This window comes from Xyrauchen texanus, chromosome 4, assembly GCF_025860055.1.
Source record: "Xyrauchen texanus isolate HMW12.3.18 chromosome 4, RBS_HiC_50CHRs, whole genome shotgun sequence".
NCBI lineage: Eukaryota > Metazoa > Chordata > Actinopteri > Cypriniformes > Catostomidae > Xyrauchen > Xyrauchen texanus.
The window spans coordinates 31,214,398-31,231,498 of record NC_068279.1 but is presented as its reverse complement, the minus strand read 5'-3'; the positions used below and the strand labels follow the sequence as shown (position 1 = coordinate 31,231,498).

General features: G+C 39.8%; 2 protein-coding genes across 2 annotated transcripts; both read left to right on the top strand.

Moving 5' to 3' along the window:
• Positions 1-1,392: 1,392 nt before the first annotated feature.
• grsf1 (G-rich RNA sequence binding factor 1) lies at positions 1,393-7,616 on the top strand (the record flags this gene model as incomplete). Its single annotated transcript, XM_052124097.1, is given in 9 exon segments — positions 1,393-1,555; positions 1,694-1,847; positions 1,960-2,048; positions 2,051-2,133; positions 2,226-2,317; positions 4,428-4,527; positions 4,628-4,696; positions 6,077-6,095; positions 6,907-7,616. Coding segments are annotated over 9 exon segments (1,479 nt in total), but the record flags the coding sequence as incomplete, so codon positions are not given.
• A 1,473-nt stretch (positions 7,617-9,089) lies between these two features.
• Positions 9,090-17,024, top strand: LOC127641237 (uncharacterized). Its single transcript, XM_052124074.1, has 3 exons — positions 9,090-11,437; positions 15,357-15,493; positions 15,607-17,024. The coding sequence occupies exon 1, from the start codon at positions 9,090-9,092 to the stop codon at positions 11,052-11,054; it is 1,965 nt and encodes a 654-aa protein (XP_051980034.1). The 3' UTR covers positions 11,055-11,437; positions 15,357-15,493; positions 15,607-17,024.
• The last annotated feature ends 77 nt before the right edge of the window (positions 17,025-17,101 follow it).

Genomic DNA, 17,101 nt, shown 5'->3' with positions numbered 1-17,101 from the left:
ATTGGAAATGACACCCAATAAAAAATATTCTGCTAACCACCTTGATAGCACATGTCCACCACCCAGACGTCAGTTGTGTGTGTTTACATCTGGAACACGTATAAGATACAGTATCTGTATTATGTCTATAAGTAGTTTATTCTCGGGTGTAAAAGCAAATTCAGCAGATGTCTTTGTGACGTTTCTGTTTAGAATATATGTACATCTGCACTGTTTAAGATGTTTCAGTTAGAATGCAATGCTTTCCCGATGAAACACTCAAATAGACATCTCAGTGATGGACGTGTGCTGTGTGGATAATAGTGATGTTCCGTGGGACAGTTGCCTTTTTTTTTTTTTACTTTTGTTTATTGAAACACAGATAGCACACGTACATCTTTGAGGTGTCTGTTATAGATATTTTAATCTGGAAAGCAGCACAATATAATAAACATCTGCTAAACATCTTAAAAAGATCAGATTTACAAACATTCTAAATCATACATGTCTCAAAATGAATCTGCTGAATGTCTCATTGACTTCAGAGACGTGCTTATTGGCATATGACGTATTGCATATGACCAAAAACTGTGATACATTTATTTTGGCACTATTTGTAAAGGATTTTTGGCAAAATATATGCGACTTTATTGCCAAGTGTATTGATGCTCAATTTGTTTTATAATGGGAACATGTATTGTTTGGTCTTCTAGAGAAACAAAAATACAAAGGTAGTCATGAATATGTTATAAATCCTTTTCTTATATTGGCGAAATTTCATATTCTGAATTTAAAATGTTCTTCCAAAAAAACCTGTTTTATAACTTTTAGAAAGGAAATGAAACATTATATTGACTCAATCCGTTATTCCCTGAAACAAAAGGCAATCAAAACTATTACAATTTGTAACCTCCTTAACATCCGTGTATGTAAATTCATATTAAGCACCTCCTAGTGTTTAAATGATGTACTGTAAACATTTTTGTTTAAAATAAATGTTTGTTTGAAAGAAGAAAAAAAAAACATGCTTTGTTAAAGCAGCTTAAACTTTAAGTTTCAAAAGTAGAAATGAGTGATATTTAAACAGTAGGCCTACAATATGGCATTCAGCAGGAACTCTCATTAGTTCTCTCTTACTCGCTGAATGAGGAGACATCAGTTTTCATGCGTGGAGAATATTACATTAGAGCTCCGCATATCACAGCAGCACGAGCTCGAGATATTCATTTACGGTCAGCGAGCTAATTAGCGAACCATAAAGACAAACATTCATGGACATCTTTTCAAAGAGGTCTGTCTTCTGAGGTACGTGACCCGTTTGTAAATAAACATTTGAGAGCATCTTCAAGGCAAGGGCATTACAGCCCAGAGATGTTTATTGATCTCCTTACATAATTGACTGAACTGGCTTAACTGAGTTCTTATTACTTTAATGTTTTAGACAACCTAGACTCTAGAAGATGTCTACCAGAATACACTCCCACCAAGGAGACCCAGTCAAAGGAAGTGTTCATCATCCAGGCCAGGTGTCTTCCCTGGTCATGTACTCCAGATGACTTGTTGAACTTCTTCTCTGGTGCTTGTTTGATCTTTAGCAATCTAAATAATCATTTCTTTTTTGATTAGCATATTTTCTGTTTATGTTTCCGTACTTGATTAGACTATTGATCTGTTGATTACATGTAGTTCAGTTCCTCATTTGTTGTTTTTGTAGATTGCAGGATCCAAGGTGGAGTTCAAGTGATCCATAATGCACTTCAGGAACGGCAGGCCAACTGGACAGGTGCTCATTGAGCTAGAGAGCATGAGGAGGATGTTGGCAAAGCATTGGATCAGCACAAGCAGTACTTGGGGCAATGCTATATTGAAGGCATTTGGCTTTGATGTGCAATTTTGAGGCACATAGACGTTGACTTTGCTTCATTCATATGTCCGATTTATCTGTTATAATGGATCGATGATGTCATACATTTCATACACATGTTATGAAGTAACAAACTGTGATGCTGATGCCATAATGAACACTACGGAGGACAGTTCAGAGTCAGATGGAGTGGTGTGACTCCAAGGTTTCCCTTCAGCTGCACAGAGAAAGATATCATTCAGTCCTTTTCTTTTCTAAGTCACTTTAAAAATGTTAATTGCATTACCATGGTACTAATAAAAACCTCATGCTTCATTAGTGTTACTAGACATTCTCAAAACAGGGTTGGAGATTGTGGAGGATGGACAGTAGAGGAGTAGAGTACAAGAGAGGTAGAAACTCAGGAGATGCCTTTGCAACAAAAGAGATGGCTGAAAAGGCCCTAGAGAGGAACAGAGAAGTCATGGGAAACAGGTTAGTATATCGAGAGGTAACGCTTGACACAAAAGCATGACATTTATTTTCGAACATCTATATGCATTTCATCACGAACCATCCACAGGAATTTGTGCACTATCCTGTAAAACAAAAAAATGCAAACTTAAAAAAGCAACATGATGCAGTATGTCTCATAATAGTTCTCTCATAATAATTGTCCTCAGTAATGTTGCTTTGTTTATTCAGTGTGTTTATTTATTCAAATGCAAAAACTTCTTGTTGAGAGAACTACTAATTTCTTGTTCTGCCAACTATCAATTCTCAATATGAGAACTTTCATTGTGTCACCATTTCAATCTTACATATGGCTTTAAATTACCTTGACATGAAGTTAGCTACAAACTTTGCCTCTGAAGGCAGGTAATTCTTGCGAGGAAAGGCAGTATGTATGATTATTTGATGTAGACACACAATACACCTCAACCCTTAAAGGGATAGTTCACCAAAAAAGTAAAATTCTCTAATCATTTACTCACCCTCATGATATCACAGGTGTGTATGACTTTTTTCTTCAGCAGAACACATTTGAACAAAATTTGAAAAATATCTCAGCTCTGAAAGGTCCTTAAAAAGTGGATGGTGATCAGACTTTTGAAGCTCCAAAAATCACAGACAGTCAGTATAAACGACATCTATACGCCTCCAGTGGTTAAATTGATGTCTTCTAAAGCGATACGATCACTTATGGTTTGAAAAAATATCAATATTCAAGTATTTTTTAATTATAGTCCATCACTTCTGTTAGGCTTCACGAGAGCGGCGAGTTCATGCAGTCTCTTGTGTGACGTCTTCATGTTGGCATATTACGGACATAATCTTACGTTCTCCTGGTTGAGACATTCAGAATAAGCACACAAATGCATCATTGTGATCAATACATACAGTGGATATGGAAAGTATTGATATGTGATATTTCAGTTTTTCTTTTTTAATAAATGTGCAAAAATGTCAACAATTCTGTGTTTTTCTGTCAATATGGGGTGCTGTGTGTACAATAATGAGGAAAAAAAATGAACTTAAATGATTTTAGCAAATGGCTGCAATATAACAAAGAGTGAAAAATTTAAGGGGGTCTGAATACTTTCCGTACCCACTGTATCTAAACCAAAATCAACTATGCTTCTGTAGACTGTTCCTCCTACTCACTCGTAAACAGCGCTGCTCTTCCATGTGTGTCACATCTGCATCAGTTAACATTTGAATGTGCAAACGCGATTACGACACACGTGTATACTGCCACTGAACAGAAGCGATGATTTAGGGTTAAAAAGTACTTATATATTGATCTTTTTCATGTTGCTTTAGAAGACATTAATTTCACCGCTGGAGTCGTATTGATGATGTTTATGATGACTGTCGGTGATTTTTGGAGCTTCAAAAGTCTGATCACCATCGACTTGCATTTTAAGGACCTTCTAAGACAAGATATTTTTCTACTTTTCTTCAAATGTGTTCTGGTGAAGAAAGAAAGTTATGCACATCTGGGATGGCATGAGGGTGAGTAAATGATGAGAGGATTTTAATTTTTTGGTGAACTATCCCATTAACACAGAAACCTCAATAATGATGACTATCAACAAACCTTTGAACTCAAGTTAAAAGATGAGCTTCTAACAACACCACACAACAACTGACTAACAGTGGCAACAAAAAACAACATTAACAGCCTAAATTAAGTCAGCAAACAGCAAAAAATACGTCTATAACACTAATTTCATAATTTATTCATGTTGCAATGCATGCTGAGAACTCACAAATTAACAACATTGTTCTATGAAATTGCTCATTTAGACAACTCTGGCCAATTGGGACAACATTTGGGGAATATCATTGGTTTAAAGTGTGAAGATGCAAAGTTATTCATTTCAAAGTGACTCAAAATCCCACATAAGTGTACAGTACAGTGTTTTCAGTGTGGTAGGCCTATGTTTTTGTCCTCGTAATATGTTACCATAATGCGGTGTGTAACAAACGCAGCTGTTTTGTATTTGCGGTTGAACAGCCACTAACTGGTTGAATAGCTAAGTACTGATCAAGGTTTAACATGTTTACAAAGTTTTTGCTTCTTTTTTTACTTCACATGTAGGTACATTGACATTTTTTCCAGCAGGAAGAGTGAGATACATGTGCCGTATGGAAGAGGATGAAACGAGACTTCAGCTATTACACTAGGGGCCACGGATGCGGTCATGCTGCGCAAAGTGAAAATCGGTGAAATTGTTCATTGTGATTTTTGTAATAATTTTATCCACAGGAAACAGTAGCCCTGTATCAGTAACACATCAGAGTTTGTCTAATCTGGAGAACCTCGTTCACATGAGAGGTCTACCCTATGACGCCACTAGAGAGGACATTGTAAAAGAGTTTTATTGAAATTTTGCTATTTAAGTGTAACCAGGTGTTGGGTAGGGTCCTTTATGCTTTTAATTTGAATAAGAGACATATCTGTAGAATATGTACTATATGTATTGAAGGGTCCTTTAAGAGGCATCGGGTGACGTCATTGCGTATGCGCATGAACAAATGATCATGAACGCGCGATGAGGAAGTCGCAGAGTTAGGCTGCACATGTGTGTATGACTGCTGTTCGAGTCTAATTTGTCATCATTCAGGGAGTTGGATGTTTACGCAGGATTGCGTGAATGTGTGAGTGTGGCTGAGCTGACGCGCCGCATGTACAGACGAGGCCTGTTTGCGTTGAAGTGATTTAACAGTGTGTAACGTGAGAAACACGGGAGAAAGTGAGTAATATACATACTATGTCATTTCAGGTGTATTTTGTGAGTGTTATTTTAGCCTAACTGTTCATGCAGTTCTAAGATTTTATGTTTTCTTTCTAGAAAGTACCACTACCGTATTATTGTCACTGGTGTTCCAGTATTTGCATTGTCTTTTTGATTATTGCACCCAAAAAGAGGTGACACGTTGTACTTTCTTTTACATTTTCCTTTATTTTTTGGGAAACAATCTGCTGTGTGATTTAAAGATACACTGGCACTGTATTTTGTGTTATTGTGAGTTTTCTGCCTGTAACTGCCAGAAGAGAAACAGAAACTCCTAACTGATTATAAGGAATAAAATAAGAACCCCATTTGTATTTGTTGGTCCTGTGTCATTTTCCTGTGGCCACAATTTTGGTACCAGAAGTGGGGTCTTCCAAGAGAGTTAGGAAAATCAGTTTTTATTGGAGTGTGCAATAATAAAAAAAAAAAAAAAAAGTACAGTGCAGTAATACGGTAGTGGTGAAGAGGAGACTGAAGATTTCTGCAGGCGAGGAGGAACGGCTGTGGCGAGCAAAGAGACGGATCGTCGTGGATGATCGCCAGGGCCCAGCTGGATCTCATCGCCAGGGGCTAAGAGAGACTGTTCGACAGTGTTGCATCAGATTGGAAGGACTTCAACAAGCACTTATCCTTTTCAGAGTTTTACATAGAGACATTTAAGGACGTGAGATTTTACAATGTCAGACCCAGATGATGACCCTAGCCGAGCTAATTTAACAGAGCAAATTAGAGAGTTGCAAAGTAAACATGATCAAGCAATGGCTGCGATTTCCTCACTGAATCAGAAGTCTTATGTGTATGTCCCGAGAGAAAGACACATATTACCATATTGCGGCGATATGGAGAAAGATGGCAGGTCAGTCGATGATTTTATAGAGGAAGTCGAGCGGGTGCTGCGTGTTAGGCACCAGTCTGACCAAGATCAGTATGATTTTGTTATGTCTCTGTTAAGGGGTACAGCCTTGGAAGAGGTACGTCTTCGCAGTGTTACTGATGATGGGGTTGACGATTTGTTTGAGTACCTCAGGGAGGCGTTTAGAGATAGACGTAGCACACCTCAGCTCCTCCACAGTTTTTACAGCCGAAGACAACTAGAGGGGAAAACATTAGAGACTTTTCTCATGCCCTGTCACAAGCCCTTGGCTTAGTTTCGAAATGTTCTCCCAATGCTATTGCGAATCGAAAGGGTGGCATTGAGAGATCAATTTGTTGAAGGAGTCCATGATCCATCTCTGCTAAGAGAGCTTCTCAAATTTGTGAGAGATCACCCTAGGTGTACGATGATAGAGGTGCTGAGATGAAGCAAGGCTGTGGTTCAGTAGAAGAGCCCTCAGCAAAAACAACTAAGTCTCGGTGTAGTACTAACATGACACAGTGTTCAATTCTCAGGGTGCAAGAGAAAAAGAGTGTCACCTTAGAGGATGTTCTCGAGGTGGTGGCGAACAAGGCAAAGCAATTAGTGAACTCACTCAAGCCGTCAAAAATCTGACAGTAAGGGGTGGTAGTACAAGGGTAGAAACCTTTAGGCCTAGATCACAGCCAAAATTCACTGAGGATGGACAACCAATATGTTTCAAGTGTCAAGTCGCTGGACATGTGGCAAAGAATTGCCCTCAGAAGCAGAGCTCTAGAACAGCTAGGTCCATATCTTCTGACTCCCAGGGAAACGGGAGCCCTCGGTTGTTGTGAGTCAGGCAATTCGGGGGAGACATATCGACTCAAAAGATACACCTCCAACCTGTGACCAGTTATTGCAACGTGCTGTTGGTACATGTCCTGTAGTAGACCTTTCAATTTGTGGCGTCACTACTAAAGGCCTATTGGACACAGGAAGTCAGGTTAGCACCATAAATGAGCAGTTTTTCAGAGACCATTTGAGTGGTAAAGATGACGACATTCTCTGCATGGCTGGTTGGCTAAAGCTCACAGCGGCCAATGGTCTGGATATACCCTACCTGGGTTATTTAGAGCTTGAGGTGGAGGCAGAGGGAATTAAGATACCGAATTGTGGTTTCCTAGTGGTCAAAGACATCTCCAGCTCTGGCAACACAGTACCATGCATCATAGGAATGAATATAATCAGTCAATGTGGACAGCTGGTCCAAGCAGAATTTGATACCACCTTAGGAGGAAAATTAGATCCTGAGTGGAGACATGTTTTCCAGAAAGTCCAGACATGTACTGTGAACAGAAAATCCGTTGTGCGTGTTGCTGGAAAATGGACAGAGCACATACCTGCAGAATCGGTGGTGACAATAACAACGACGGGTTTCAATAGGGGTGGTGGTCAAGGAAGTCCTATGTTGTTAGAACCACTCCGTACTCCATTGCCAGGAGGTCTGATAGTCATACCCACCCTCGTTAACTTCGCATGGTCCCTGTATCCCTGTAAAAATTCTGAATTTGTCTCGGGAGGACGTGTGGTTGTCACCAAGGACCAGTCTGGGTGTCCTGTCAAAAGTAGAGTGTGTGGACGGCTCGCCACGGTGTGAAGTAAAATTTCAACGGATCTCGCGGACCTTGAACAGGTGACTTTAAACATGAGGGATGGGCAAGACCGAGACCGGGTGCAGGTTATCTTGGATAAGATTGAAGTAGGAGGAAGTGAGTCTGAGCAAGCTCAGCTCAGGTCATTGTTGACGAAATACATCGATATATTTGCCCTAGAGGATGAAGACCTAGGTTACACAGACAAGATCAGACATGAAATTCACTTAACTGACGATGAGCCCGTCACACAGCCCTATCGTCGAATTCCTCCTAATCAGTATAAAGAAGTGAAGGATCACATCTCACAACTGTTAAGGAAAAGAGTCATACAAGATAGTAATAGTGCCTATGCATCGCCAATCGTGCTGGTACGTAAAGCAGACGGCAGTATCAGGCTATGTGTAGATTACCGTAAACTAAATCAGAAAACAAAAAAAGATGCATTTCCCTTACCTCGAATCGATGAGAGCTTTGATGCTCTGCAGGGGGCTTGTTTCTTCTCGACAATTGATTTAGCAAGCGGCTATCATCAGGTGGCCATGGCAGAAGAAGACAGGCACAAGACGGCTTTCTCAACCCCTTTTGGCCTCTTTGAATTCTTGCGTATGCCGTTCGGGTCTGCAATGGACCTGCAACCTTCCAAAGACTGATGCAGGCTACCATGAATGATCTTGTTTTCCAGATTCTGTTAGTTTACCTAGATGATATCCTGGTGTATTCTTCAACATTCGGGAGCACTTGGTAAGGCTGGAAACTGTACTGAGCAGGCTGCAGGACACTGGTCTCAAGGTCAAGTTAGAAAAATGTCACTTTCTTCAGTCGGAGGTTGTGTTTCTGGGACATCAGATATCTGCCGATGGTATTGGCACAGACCCTCAGAAAGTGGCAGTTATAAAACAGTGGCCGGTTCCGTCTACACTGAAGGAATTGAGATCATTCCTTGGGCTCTGTAGTTACTACAGACGGTTTATTCAGGGGTTCTCCAAGATAGCTGGCCCACTTCATGATGTGGTGAATTCATGTCTGACCACTGAAAGCTCCAACAGAACTAATGTCTTGTTGGGGAGTCTATGGACTGAACAATGTCAAACCGCTTTTGACACCCTCAAAGATCGGCTTACTAGTGCACCTGTCTTAGGGGTGGCTGATTATTCGAAACCCTTTATTGTGGAGACAGATGCCAGTAATCAGGGGCTAGGCGCCATTTTATATCAGAAACAAGGAGATCTAAAACGTGTTATTGCCTTTGCTAGTAGACGGCTGAGAGACGCAGAAAAAAATGACAGAAATTATAGCAGCATGAAGCTCGAGCTCCTTGCTCTCAAGTGGGCGATCGTTGAGAAGTTTCGGGGGGTATTTGCTGGGATCCAAATTTACTGTGATAACTGACAATAATCCTCTGTGCCACTTGAAAACAGCAAAGTTTGGAGCGATTGAACAAAGATGGATTTCACAACTATCCGTCTTTGATTTCGATGTCCAGTATCGTCCGGGGGTATCGGAACACAGTGGCTGACACACTATCTAGGCAGCCATTTGCAGGGGAGCCTGAGCCAGCCTCAGAGGATGCAGAGTACGATGGATGTGTGGCCGTCTGCGGTTGGATTCACAGAGGTTCCGACCTGGATTCAGCACTTGTGGCTGCTGGGATGCACAGCTGTCAAGTGAGGCAAATGCGGGCTGTAGTGCCAAACTCCCTGAATGATGGTAATGGATTGGGTCAAGGAAATACACCCACCTTTCCAGGTTATTCAAATGATGAATTGATCCGCTTTCAACTGCAAGACCCTGTGATTGGCGGATTCAGGAAGTTTTGGGATCAAAAGAGAAGACCCTATGGTAAAGAACTAAAAGCTCTACCAAAACCTGTTCGGTCAATGCTGAAGCACTGGAACAGCATGAAGGAGCGCCAGGGTCTATTGTACCGTGTCTTTGAGGATGTGAGACACGGGGAATGTTATCAGCTCTTGTTACCTCTCAATTTGAAGAAGCCTGTTCTGGAGTATGTGCATGATTCTATGGGACACCAAGGTATCGAGCGCACCCTCCACTTGCTGAGGCGACGGTGTTTTTGGGTAGGAATGCACCACGATGTGGACAAATGGATTAAAGATTGTCAACGTTGTGTGATGACCAAGATGCCGCAGCCGAGGGTCCACCCTCCCATGAAATCGTTCTTGGCTTCTGGACCGCTTGAGGTGATTGCTGTGGATTTTACGGTGTTGGAACCCGCAACCAATGGTCAAGAGAATGTTCTGGTAGTCACTGACATCTTTACGAAGTTCACTCAGGCCTTCCCCACCCGAGATCAAAAAGCAGATACCACAGCCAAGGTGCTGCTTCGGGAATGGTTTATGAAGTATGGTATTCCTGCACGTCTGCATTCCGATCAGGGGCGTAATTTTGAGAGCGAGGTTGTGGCTGAACTTTGTAAGCTCTATGGGGTGAAAAAGAGCCGCACCACACCATATCACCCCACTGGCAACGCTCAGTGTGAGCGGTTCAACAGGACGCTACATGACCTGTTGAGAACACTGCCACCTGAAAAGAAACGACGGTGGCCTGAATACTTACCAGAGTTGGTTTTTGCGTACAATGCAACGCCTCACGCGACTACTGGATATTCTCCATATTATTTATTGTTTGGGGTTGATCCTTACCTGCCTGTGGATGCCCTTCTAGGACAAGAGCGAGTTTTTGACCAGAAACACGACTGGCTGTTGGTTCACCAAAGGCGTCTGAATGATGCTCATGCCAGGGCAAGAGAATATTCTGAACAGAAGGCTGCTGAGCGCATTTCCTTGCAAAAGGATAGAGTCTATTGCCCAAAGATCGAGGTCGGAGCACTCGTGTACCTGAGGAGCAGACCAGTAGGCCGTCACAAGATCCAGGATGCCTGGGGGCCAATCGTATATCAAGTAGTAGGAATCGTGGACAACACCTACACAGTGGAGCCGTTGGAAGGAGGGCCGACAAAGAGAGTTAACAGAGTAGACATCAGGTCCTGTGTGAGTCCGCCTATTCCCGCCCCTAGGAGACTGCCTAAGGTGCGGGAGGAGATGTCTGAGTCCCTTAGTGAAGTGGAGTCTGAGGAGTCAGAGGAGGGTGTCGTTTTGAGGGAGGAGAGGTCTCTTACGCCTACAGTAAGAGGTCTTAGTACCCAGTCCGTTGACCAACAAGAGCCTGCTGAGGCCTTGGAGACTGCGGAAAGGCTGGATGCAGCTACTAGTGTGTTAACTCTCCCTGTTGCGGCACCACGCAGATGTAGTAGGAGGTCAAATGCTGGACGGCATTCAAATGTGCACCATGAGCCAAAGTCTGTCTTAGATTGTACGTCTATAAGTCCGGCAGCAGTTTCACAGATATTGGCTGATTTGAGTTCCGTTCTGTTCCGGGAAGCAGTTAAGGAGGTTAAGAATACTCTGACCTTTAATGAGTAATCGAGGCCGCTTACTCTCATGCAGGGGAGAATGTAACCAGGTGTTGGGTAGGGTCCTTTATGCTTTTAATTTGAATAAGAGACATATCTGTAGAATATGTACTATATGTATTGAAGGGTCCTTTAAGAGGCATCGGGTGACGTCATTGCGTATGCGCATGAACAAATGATCATGAACGCGCGATGAGGAAGTCGCAGAGTTAGGCTGCACATGTGTGTATGACTGCTGTTCGAGTCTAATTTGTCATCATTCAGGGAGTTGGATGTTTACGCAGGATTGCGTGAATGTGTGAGTGTGGCTGAGCTGACGCGCCGCATGTACAGACGAGGCCTGTTTGCGTTGAAGTGATTTAACAGTGTGTAACGTGAGAAACACGGGAGAAAGTGAGTAATATACATACTATGTCATTTCAGGTGTATTTTGTGAGTGTTATTTTAGCCTAACTGTTCATGCAGTTCTAAGATTTTATGTTTTCTTTCTAGAAAGTACCACTACCGTATTATTGTCACTGGTGTTCCAGTATTTGCATTGTCTTTTGATTATTGCACCCAAAAAGAGGTGACACGTTGTACTTTCTTTTACATTTTCCTTTATTTTTGGGAAACAATCTGCTGTGTGATTTAAAGATACACTGGCACTGTATTTTGTGTTATTGTGAGTTTTCTGCCTGTAACTGCCAGAAGAGAAACAGAAACTCCTAACTGATTATAAGGAATAAAATAAGAACCCCATTTGTATTTGTTGGTCCTGTGTCATTTTCCTGTGGCCACATAAGATAGAACATTTAAGATATAGTCATGCTTAAATCGAAGATACAATTTTAATTTACCAGAAAATATGTGGACTATTGCAAGAACAATTTATCCCATATGTTTAAGAGAACAAAATAATCCCTTCTGGGAAAATGGGCACAAGATTGAAATGAAAATGGCAGTTGATGCATGTTTGGCTCTTTTATTAAATGCAATAAATTCCTACATGCGGTTCAGAGTGTGCAGACAAAATGCTCTGATGAAATTTATGTTTGCTAGCGTTCAGTTGGAGATGCCTATTATTCTAGGAGGCAAAAGTAGCCAGTCATATTGATGACAGGTGTCGTGCCAAGGTACTTACCCCTGAAAGGAAGTGTATCCCCGGTCGCGGGAGCGCGCTCGCGTTCAGCAGAAGGTGGGTCATTGGTTTGACCAAGGTAAATGAAACTATAACACATGAATTGTTGAAGTTATAGTTTTACTATTGTTGTTTTATCAACGAGGTTTAGCATAGACCACTATCACGTGGCCCATCTATCAAAATTAATTATTATCTGTAGGCTAACGATCGAACTTCATTGAACTGAATTGATCGATTCTCACGAGAATGTCTAAAGTTACTGAAAAACCAAGACGAATTTCACTCAAAGCAAACAGCCTGTGGATATTAAATTGTTCTGAATCCCCACTCCTCCTTCCATGGTGAATTATTATCAAAATTATTTAATAATGCATTGCACTTAAATAGTAGGCTGGTCAATGTCATACACAAAAAGCGATTGTACAGATGATGGCCTATCATCAAGTGTTTTATTTTTTTGAATACTTTACATCATGTCTAATAACAGCAGTGAATATGGACACATTTCTTGTTTCCTGACAAAAGTTATAGTGGGATACAGATTTTTTCAGACCGTATTTAAACCTGCTATAAAAAGTACCCCCCTCTCCATATTGCACAGATGATGGCCTATCAACGTCTCCAATTCCTGTGGCGCCAAGAAAGCAAGGAAAGCCCCCCCACCACCCATCCTCACCACATTCTACAGAGATACTATAGAGAGTGTTTCAGTCAGTTGCATCACTTTCTGGCGTGGGAATTGTAGGGCCTCCGACCGCAGCCAATAGTGAAGACAGCTAGTAAGATCATAGGAACTGCACTCCCACCAATCTATGACATCTGCAATGCTCAGTGTATTTGGAGGGCCGTCAGCATCATGAAGGACTCCACACACACACTTCACCATTCTACCCTCTGGCAGGAGGTACCAGAGCATCCGCGCTGCCACCACCAGACTATGAAACAGTTTCAGTTTCTCCTCAACAAACACCAAAGCTCCTGCAAGATGAACATCGAACACTTCCACACACCAGAACACTTGTACTCCCCTTTTGCATCTAGGAATTCTTAAAGTTTAGGCCTGAACTTGAAGTGAGTCTCCAGTACACTTTCAGTTTTAATGTATAATAGGATACACACAGTAGATCCAGTGTCCACTTTCTTCATCACTTGAATGTACAAAATATACAGTAAGACAATAACTTTGGCGACTGTTTTTGACATGCTGTATACATACCAGGTATTAGTTTATTAATCCATCCATCCATCCATCCATCGTCAACCGCTTATCCTGTGTACAGGGTCGCGGGGGGCTGGAGCCTATCCCAGCTAACATTGGGCGAAAGGCGGGGGACACCCTGGACAGGTCGCCAGTCCATCGCAGTAGTTTATTAATCAATCGAAAGAAAGTTAATCTGCAAATATTTTATTAATTAATATATTGTAAGCCATTTTTCAAGCAAAAAATAATAATTTTAAGATAAGAAGACACAAACTTGGACGGTGTAATGTAATACAACAAGATTTAATGCATAAATTCCTCCAGAACAATAATGTACACAAAACTAAGTAGTACAAGCAGTACACAGGAAGGCCTCCTCCGTTGGTGGGCCTTGAACGCACATATGGTGGAACCACCGCAAACAAATGTCACACTGAATCTGGAAAACAAATTATTTGGATTTTTGGGTCTTCAGTAAGAGGCAGCAAATTTTCATTCCTGTGTAACTGATGTTATATTTTTAATATACAGTAATTCATGTGGAGATAAAAGAGTAATGAAATGTTTGTTAGTCCTGGGTAAAATAGAATAGAAATATCCATAACAATAACAATACAAGAAAATAAAAGAAAATTCTTAAAAACTTTTTAACAAAACATATTTTATTTCACATTTCTTAAGTTTGATTTACCCAACTCAAATCTGCCTCAGGCCCTTCTGATCCACAGAAGTGACATATGTCAGTCAGGTCATCTTAGAAACAAAACAAAAAACACAGAGCATGCATCTATAATTCTTCATTTTTCACACAAATACTTTTTAGGTAAGTATGGAATAATTCTGATAGCTGGATAAGATGTTTAACAGCAATTATAAGGACAATTATTTGGATTGCCAAAACATCCCCTGATAAAAATCTGAAAAAATCTGTATCCCACTATAACTTGTCAGGAAACAAGAAAAGTGTCCATATTCACTGCTGTTATTAGACATAATGTAAAGTATTAAAAAAATAAAACACTTGATGATAGGCCATCATCTGAAGATTTTGGAGGGGGGGATACATATTTTGGCAGGTCGAAAATACGGTCTGAAAAAATCGGTATCCCACTATAACTTTTGTCAGGAAACGAGAAATGTGTCCATATTCACTGCTGTTATTAGACATGATGTAAAGTATTCAAAAAAATAAAACACTTGATGATAGGCCATCATCTGTACAATCGCTTTTTGTGTATGACATTGACCAGCCTACTATTTAAGTGCAATGCATTATTAAATAATTTTGATAATAATTCACCATGGAAGGAGGAGTGGGGATTCAGAACAATTTAATATCCACAGGCTGTTTGCTTTGAGTGAAATTCGTCTTGGTTTTTCAGTAACTTTAGACATTCTCGTGAGAATCGATCAATTCAGTTCAATGAAGTTCGATCGTTAGCCTACAGATAATAATTAATTTTGATAGATGGGCCACGTGATAGCGGTCTATGCTAAACCTCGTTGATAAAACAACAATAGTAAAACTATAACTTCAACAATTCATGTGTTATAGTTTCATTTACCTTGGTCAAACCAATGACCCACCTTCTGCTGAACGCGAGCGCGCTCCCGAGACCGGGGATACACTTCCTTTCAGGGGTAAGTACCTTGGCACGACACCTGTCTTGGCTCCAGCATTTTTAGAATAACCCAAGCAACATTTGAGATTCTATGTCATGATATTGATATTTTCTAAATGAATGATGTATTATTGTGGCATTTTTTATTTGATATCCCAAAAGTTGCATAAATATATGTGGATGGAATCCCAGCTATGACGAGATGGCAGGAAGTTTTGTTTGCTTGTTCTCCATGTGCTTCACTGTCAAATAAACAAGTGCTTTCTTATTGTTTTTCTACTCATTTATAACTCCTCAATTTGATCTTGCCAATGTTTACATGCATATTTGCAACACTGAATGACCGAAGCGTTCTTTCTGTTCCAGTTTTTCTGTCCCATCAGAGTGGCAAGGGTTCTCAGAGTACAGTCCTGATGGACGGCCCACTGGCGAAGCAAAGCCTTACAGTGTCAGCCATGTCTTAAGACAGAGAGTATATAAGAAAGTTATAGAAAGAAATGAATGTGTGTTAATCTGGAGTAACTTTTCACTTAATGTAAACAAACTAAAATTCTGTAATTGCAAACATGAAATGATAACAATTAACCATGTTTTCTTTGTTTTTCCCATCATCCAGTGGAGTAATATCTAGAGCTGTTCATGAATTCATCACCATCAAGGGAGGAACAACTAAATGAATGTGAACTTTCTTTAAACTGTCCTAAAACTTTGATTTTCTATAAGATGTGTATGATTCAATCAGAATTATGTGTATAATTCAAGAATTGTATTACTTAAAATAAATAAAAACTAACATTTTTAGTTTAACACAAGAGAACTTTCCAAATGATGCCTCTTTTATTAATTCTCTTTGCTCTATTAATGTTCTAATATTGAAACATACAGTTGTAATTGTTCCATTAAACTTAAAACTTTGTGAGTGACCTTAACCTGCACAACCATCCGGTCTTCGTCCAACCTTCAATTCTGCCATAAATAATTGTTCATCTGTTAACTTGCATGTATAAAATGAACTCGCACTGCAAAATCTACAATAAAATGGTACTGTTTAGTCAAGTGAATATGTATCCAATACAGAACATTACATACAGGCTTAAAACTACCTTTCATTTCTTTTCATTTTTTTCAGGATGACATTAATTTGGGGTAATTGTGGTATTAAGATAGGGCTTATTAAAAAGAACCACTTTAGAAAAGGGTGTATAATGTCTTGTTCATTTCAATCACATTTGACATTTCATAACATCTCAAGTGTTCTATAAACATAAACCTCCATTTTGATTGGATCAGTCAGTGTGAGTCCACTTTGAAACATTTTCATTCAAATCTATTCCCCCAATTAAGAAAAACAATGTGTTTAATAGGGGCCTTTAGCCCCTGCAACAGGAGGGCTTTTTACCACAAATACTATCAATGTCAACTTTCAATGAAAATTACAAGTATTTTGTTTAAACATAAATGTAATAATTTTCAGGATATTCACTAGCTACATAAATTTGCAACATTTTAAAAATTATTAAATATTAGATCAAATTGCCTCAAAATCAACCTTTAGACCTTAAATGCAATGATCTCATGGAAGAGGAAGATAGTGCAGTGCTTAGTGACAAACAGGTGTTTAGGAAAGGTAGTTTTTGGTTCTATTTAGTGTTTTGGGAAAACATTTTTTTAAAAGAGCCTTTTACCCCACTAAGCCTTTAGCCTCGTTGTACCCTATTATTTATTGCACAACTTATGAATTCTAAACATGACTGATAAAACTAGTGTTTGTGCCTTGCTTGGTATAGCTTTCAACAATCCAAACATACTCTGTCTGTGACCTCTTCTCTTAATTTAAAAGTTGTTCTTTTAATCAGGATAACATTATTACATATGGCAACATCTTCAAAATGTACTCTTAACACATGAATGTATGACATGGAGACACAATTCAAGTACAAGACCGGCATAAATCCACTTGGTGGACAGCTTCAATCACTCATTATTAAGATGTTAAATTAAATGCTTATACAATTCATGAAAAAAAAATATATATATATAATAATAATAATATATATATATATATATATATATATATATATATATATATATATATTATTATTATTATTTAT